The following is a 6389-nucleotide window of genomic DNA, read 5'->3' as shown; positions in this document are numbered from 1 at the left end:
GTGATGTCCACTTACCACCACGAGGAGTCCACCCGAGGCGTGACGAGCAGCAGCAGCAACAGACACGCGCAATAAATCCTGGAGCTGGTACCCGGGTTCTGACACGAAGGTCGGGATGATGATGAGAGTCCGACTCCCGGCTGATTTCGGGCCGGTCGGAGGCTGACAGCACGGTTTAAACCCATCATTGCTTTCTTGTCTTCTTACCAAATGGTGGAGGGAGGGGAAAAAATAAATCCTGCCTTTAATTTGTCACTTTTTGGAAGTTATGACGGTCCGGTGAGTAAAGTCCATGTTGCGCGGCTGTCAGCGGAGCAAGAAGCGCTTTTCGGTGCCATGTGCGCACCGGGAATCTGTCCTCTGAAAACCTCTGTGTGCCTTACCTGGGGAGGGTGGGCAACAACAAGCCTTGGCGGTGGGTCGCCTTTGCTCTCACTCCCCACTGGGGTGCCTATATCCTTCTCAGCCCAGAGGCAGAAATAGGGTCCGAGTCAAAAGTTCGAGGCAAAAGTTGTGGTCATCCACCCGCCGCCGTGCGTCCTGTCTGCTGCGAGACTCTCCACTGGGTCGGATGCCTGCGCCGGACCTCTCCTTTATTAGCGTACGGTGGAAAGAGTCCGAGCCGAGGGAGAGAGGAGGGGGAGGGAAAGAGAGGAGGGTGGGCTCGGTGCGGACAGCTCCCTTTGCTCATTGGGTGGAAACAGAGGTTACAGGGTTTGAAGAGGAAGGAGATATTAAAAAAGGACGCGCGCGTGTGAGGAGTGATGATGATGGTGCTGAGGAGACGGTCTCATTGCGCAGAGTCCATCTGGAGTTAAAGACCAGAGTATTAGAGTTTGTAGTTTTAGAATACAAGAAAAACTGCAAGATCTATTGTTACACATCAGTTATAAACCCTATCATATTATCGCCATCATCACATTTCACTGATAATCAAAGACATTGTTCTGCCCCAAAATATTTCTGTTAACAAATGCCTAATGAAATACCCCTTGGGTTTGCATCCATGCAGGCATAAAAGGTACAGCAGAGGTAAAAGTTAATAAAAAAAGGAAAGGCGAAGAATGTGGGATCTGGAGAACAGTGCCAACTTGTCCAGCAAAACAGCAACATGGACCAAATATGAACCACATGTGTAGAAGAAAATGCTGAGACAGCGCTGGAACAAAGCACAAACACCCACACCCACAATTGTCTCCTGAGTTCAACCATTCTTACCTTCTCTCCCTCGTTTGTGCGTTCATGCTGTCTTCAGACCATCCATCATCCAGTCTGTGATGATTCTCGTCCTTAAATGACCTCGGACAGGTTAGAAGCTGCTTGTTTTAGAAGAAAAAAAAGCATTCACAAATTTAAGAAAAAAAAATTAAATTAAATTAAATTAAAAAAGCTTCCCTTGGCAGACGTGTTTTCAGTTTTGATCAGGGCAGAGCTGCTCCGTGAGAGCTTGTGATATTAGACTGAGAATGCCACAATTGATTCAGCTGACCCCAATAATTCCAGAGACCAAGTAAACAAATCAGGAAAATCCCTGTTGGAATTGAAACTATTAGCAAAAGCTGCTGCAAAGTGCTATTTTATCAAACGCTTGAGAAAACAGTCCCAGTGTTTATGCCAAGGCTGGTGTTAAATCTAAGCCTCTTAAAGACACTTTAGTGTTTCTGCTCACAGCTTACAGTTATAGCTGTCAGAACAAACTGCCTTTTTTAACCGTGTACCATACACTTTAGCGCAAGTGCAGGTTTATCAATACTGGTGGGCTGTGACTTAGTTCACAATTTTCTGCTAAATCAAAAGGACTTAAGGAAGTACAAACAGGTCTGAGTTATGTTTGCTGTCCCTGGGCCAGAGCTGGAACTCCTCTGTCTCGCTGTCTCTCCTGGCCTGTGAACTTGACTCCAGCTTTCTCTCCATAAACAATAACAGAGTCAAGTGCCTCCTTGTCAGATGGATGAAAAGTTTACCCTTGATGCACAGGGTCCAACCCAACATCGATCTCCCCCAAGGAGAAATATTGTAAGAGTTACTCTGTTTAAACTCTGCGTCGAAAGAAAACAGGGGTAAAGGTGAGTTTTATAACCCAACTGATTTTTTTTTTGTGTGTGTTGATATGTAAGAAATGCTCAGGGTTTCTTTCTAACAGAAATGTAATGCAATCCAAAATAAAAATTTGGTGAACACCAGAGGCGTGCAATTTGGGTGGTAGAGCTGGTTCAGTAATGTGTCCCCTGAGGGGATTATGTTTTGGGATGCCACCAGTCGGGCAGTCCAGAGATGAGCTCAGTGTGTATTCTTATTCCCCTGGCAGGCTGAAGCAGGGAGGACAGCTTTCACTCAGACCTGAACGAGGTCCCATACTGAAGGGACTCAATGGAACGCAGATGAATGAAAGAAGGGAAAGAAAGAGGGGCATAACATGTCCAAAAAGCTTTTTTTTTAAATGTCTTTATAAAGCTTAGGCCTTTAATTGCTAAAAGCAAATGGTTGACACAACAGAAGCTGTTATTTTTCTTTGTGTCTGGAGATGATTTGCTTCTTTTGTCATTGCCCTCACATATGAAAAAATGCTGATCCGATGCTTGCGTTGATTGGCACATCCACCCCTAACTTTAAAACATGCTGTGCCCTAACACTTCCATTGATCTGAATAACATCACATGACCACAAGAGGTCACTTTTGATAAGAGCATAAACACCAAAGAATTAAAGCGTTTGAAGGCATGATCGGCGGTGCTTTTTCTCCTAGGATTGTGTCTGCTATGAGTTCTGTAAGCAGACATCAGCAACACATTCAGTGCTGACAATATTTCTTTATGCTAACTGACTGTCAGGATAGTTATTATTTGTAAAACATTTAGTCCTGTCTTTGAAGCCAATGAAAGTTCAGAAAACAACGAAGACCCTAAAGACACCCAGTCTTCGGGGACAGACAGGCCACAGCGTGAGCGCCAGAACACTAGATCTGTGATAATTTATTGTCTTGTAAATTTAGATCCACCGACAGAGATGAAGAGCCTTGAGCAAACACAGTGGCGCTGGAACTCCAGAAGCTTCGGAAATGTTTGGCTGGCTTTAGGAGAAGCTGTCAACTGCTTTCCACCCTGCGCACAAGGTGCAACAGGAGTCATGTGCACTGAAGGGAAGGTTTATGCTTGAACAGATGCCAGAAAAATCTTGTTTCCACAAACATATTCGGGATTATAGACCCTCACGTTACATCATGGTTGGCCTCTGCAGGGGAAAGGCTTTGCATACTTGCAAGCCGTTCTTTCTTTATTCCCTCACCGGATAACCATTAATGTATTCTATAAAACCCGTGAACACACAAAGGGCCCAACGATGTGGTCATGATAACTCTGTAATAGAACATTACAAGGTTGATGGACGATGCCGTCATGCTGCAGGGGTCTTAGGCACGCACAGACATGACTGCAATGACACACGCACATACTGGTGATAGAGCTGACATCAAAGGGATATCCTGGCCATCATGGCCTATTTTGATGCTTAACATATCTCAGGCACCTTTTTTGGAATGTCTTACTGGGTAAACATGGACTGGGACATCAATGAACACAGATAACCAGACATATTTAGTCCACGCTTTTAAAACCACAACCTTGATCCCCAATTCCTTTTACATTTACAATTCAAGACGTGAAATGCTTTAAAGTGATCATAATTGATATTTACCTTTATGGATGCTGGTAAGATTTACAGCACAGACACTGTCCTGGCTTCTGCTGAGTAAAACTGAGCTCGTGCTGAGTGTTTTCCTGTTTTAGGGAACCGTCTGTGTGACATGCACTGTAGGTCAGCCGTCAGTCACATGGTGGCTAGCTGAGTTAGCAAAGGGAACAGTGAATCAATGTACTAAAACGGGAAGGTTTTTTTTTTTTTTCCTCCCTGACAAATTTTTATGAAATAAAAAAATGAATCAGCCTCAAGAGTGAGCTTGTCTATCCATTTAATAATTTAGAAATTGAGCAAAAATGTGCCATGCGAAGTAATGTAAAGCCATACATTTATGCGGGGGCTTGAAGGATGCATGATATGCAAAAAGTTGTAATCAAAGCCAAAAGTTCAGTCTGGAACTTTTATTAAACTTTAACTTTACAGTCAAAAAGCAGCGCAGTGCTGAATGTTCTTGGGGAATCTAGACTTGGGCGTGGAACTGATGAGGCCAAATATGAGTCACTGTTACTCATGATAGCTGTTTCTAATAAGGAAAGATGTCTGATAATATCATCCAGTTAATCCGATTCGAGCTGAATGCCACCGTAAATTCATATGACCTGTGTTTTTACAAGGTGGCTGTTAATTAGAGCTTATAGTGTTGTTCCTCAGCAGTTAGAAAGTCATGACGTGCACATTTCTTTTGCAAAATAGGCATAAATGCACTTTCATCACTATATATAGTACACAGAAGTAACTCTGCTCCAGATTAGGCCCTAAATTGTTGCAATCTTGTTAGGTTTTAGCATTTTTTGTTTTATGGTTCATAAAGGTCAAGCTGAGTCAAGCTATTGTATCACAGCAGGTTTAAATACAAATCAGGACCCAATTCTTCTGGCAGGTTTTATATAAATCTGGAGTTCTCTGATACATTCAGAAATACTGATTTGACCTAGGTTCATGTCAAATCTTACTCCTTACATAAAAACAGTATAACGTTTTGATTAAAATGGTAATAAATGAATCTAAGCTTCTTCATAACAGAAAATGCAAACAGGCAGTGATTAGTCCTGCTGCATGATTTACTGTGACATAAAAGATAAATGAGGGAATCTTAAAATTAATGAGCTGACCAAATTAAACTTGTCATAATTTCTATAATAGAATAAGACTTATTTTCAGGATATTGTTGGAGAGGGAAAAAGCAGGAATCAAATGTGACTGGAGGTTATTCTTGACAAGAAAATGTTTGTTCTAGGTGAATACTGAATCAGTTTGTATAAAAACAGTAAAAAAGAAGGAAGGTGTTCTTGGTTGTTTTCAGGAAAGTGAATCTTTAACACATTTAATGTGATGAGAACAGAGAACAGATGAGGACTCTGTAGGATTAGCATTAATACAGTGTTATCGGTTGACCAAGACAAGATATTCCAAACTACAACACTTGTTTATGCAGTTTTTGTTTTATATGAACTGAAATAGCAAAACTTAAAAAAAAAAAAAAATGCCTGCAGTCTTTTTTTTTTTTGGCCTCTTCATCTTCACTTCTCATTCCTGCATTCCTCACACTGTCAAAACCTAAATGATGTTCAATCACTCTTTGTTCAGATCTTTTATTAAAGTACTTTTCTTTTACACTGCCATGTTTATATATTACTTTTATTAAATATAATGTATGATTCAGTTCAAACAGACAATAAGGCTTCAGATGTCTTGACTGTCGTGTGTGTGGTTTTAAAAAAAATGCGTCGTAATCTTTTTCTTTTTTGTTCCAGCCTGTCAGCTTTAAGTTTACACTCAAATGACCATAACAATGACAAAAATAAAGCATTATTAAAGGAGCAATTGGAAAATAAGATTAAAAGTATATGCATACATATACAGATATGGTTTAAAGATCTTAAAAATGCAGATGTCATAGTTGACTGATTTTTAATTTCCAGTGTGAGACCGCAATTATTAAATATATAGTATTTAACCTGAAGGTTTCTCTGTAAAGTTATCTTCATATAGCTTTTATGACTCTGCATTTACCTAAACATTTACCTAAACTATACTGTATACTGTATAGTTCGGACTGTAAGATCGAGCTCCGTGTGACCGGTGATGGAGGTGGCATGGCTTTCGTGATTAACGGTGCAGGTGCCCCGGGAACGGTCCCCCTGCGTGATTGATGTTCTACTTCGTGGTGAAAGTTGTACGGAGTACCTGGTACTCTCGGTTGAATTCTTGAGTGCGGGCCATTGTGGATCTTTGGCACAAAGAAGTGCGATGAGAGCTCGAAGTTGTGAGAGAGGTCTCTCCACGCCCTGAGTGATGAGAGCAGGATTTAACCGGCTGCAGGTGCGCTCAAGTCAGGCGGGCAGGGCCTTTGAAGTGGAGGCCAAGTGGGACCCCAGCCCATCTCTGACCAGCAGCCAGAACAGACACATTCGCTTTCAATTAACACTCACCCTGCTCTCCCAGCCACTGCTCTTGCTTTACGCTCCCTCTTTTAAATCATTAATCTATATACATGTGTGTTTACTGAGACAATAGTTTAAAATCTGCCCTATAAAACTGCCATAATGTGGTTTTTATAAGAAATATTTATTGAAGAAAAACTCCAGCAGTTAGACAGAAACACCAGTAACCATGGCAAACTGCTCTACCACAAGAAGAACCCCCAACCATCAAAATCTATGAGCGAAGATATATAGATACATATTATTGGA

At 41.5% G+C, this 6389-nt stretch overlaps 1 protein-coding gene across 1 annotated transcript in view; it reads right to left on the bottom strand.

Annotated features, from left to right (window-relative positions):
- LOC108235165 (protein Wnt-2b-A) overlaps positions 1–1275 on the bottom strand; it is a 13856-nt gene extending 12581 nt beyond the window's left edge. Inside the window, exons 1-2 of the mRNA XM_017414990.3 lie at positions 1219–1275; positions 16–808 (exon numbers count right to left, since the gene is read on the bottom strand). Of these exons, the coding sequence (XP_017270479.1) occupies positions 16–188 (173 nt within the window). The 5' untranslated portion in view covers positions 189–808; positions 1219–1275. The remainder of the gene's footprint in view (positions 1–15; positions 809–1218) is intronic.
- Between the last annotated feature and the right edge of the window lie 5114 nt (positions 1276–6389).

The sequence above is a fragment of the Kryptolebias marmoratus genome, linkage group LG8, assembly GCF_001649575.2.
Source record: "Kryptolebias marmoratus isolate JLee-2015 linkage group LG8, ASM164957v2, whole genome shotgun sequence".
NCBI classification, from domain to species: Eukaryota; Metazoa; Chordata; class Actinopteri; order Cyprinodontiformes; family Rivulidae; genus Kryptolebias; species Kryptolebias marmoratus.
This window is presented reverse-complemented; position numbering and strand designations above follow the sequence as displayed.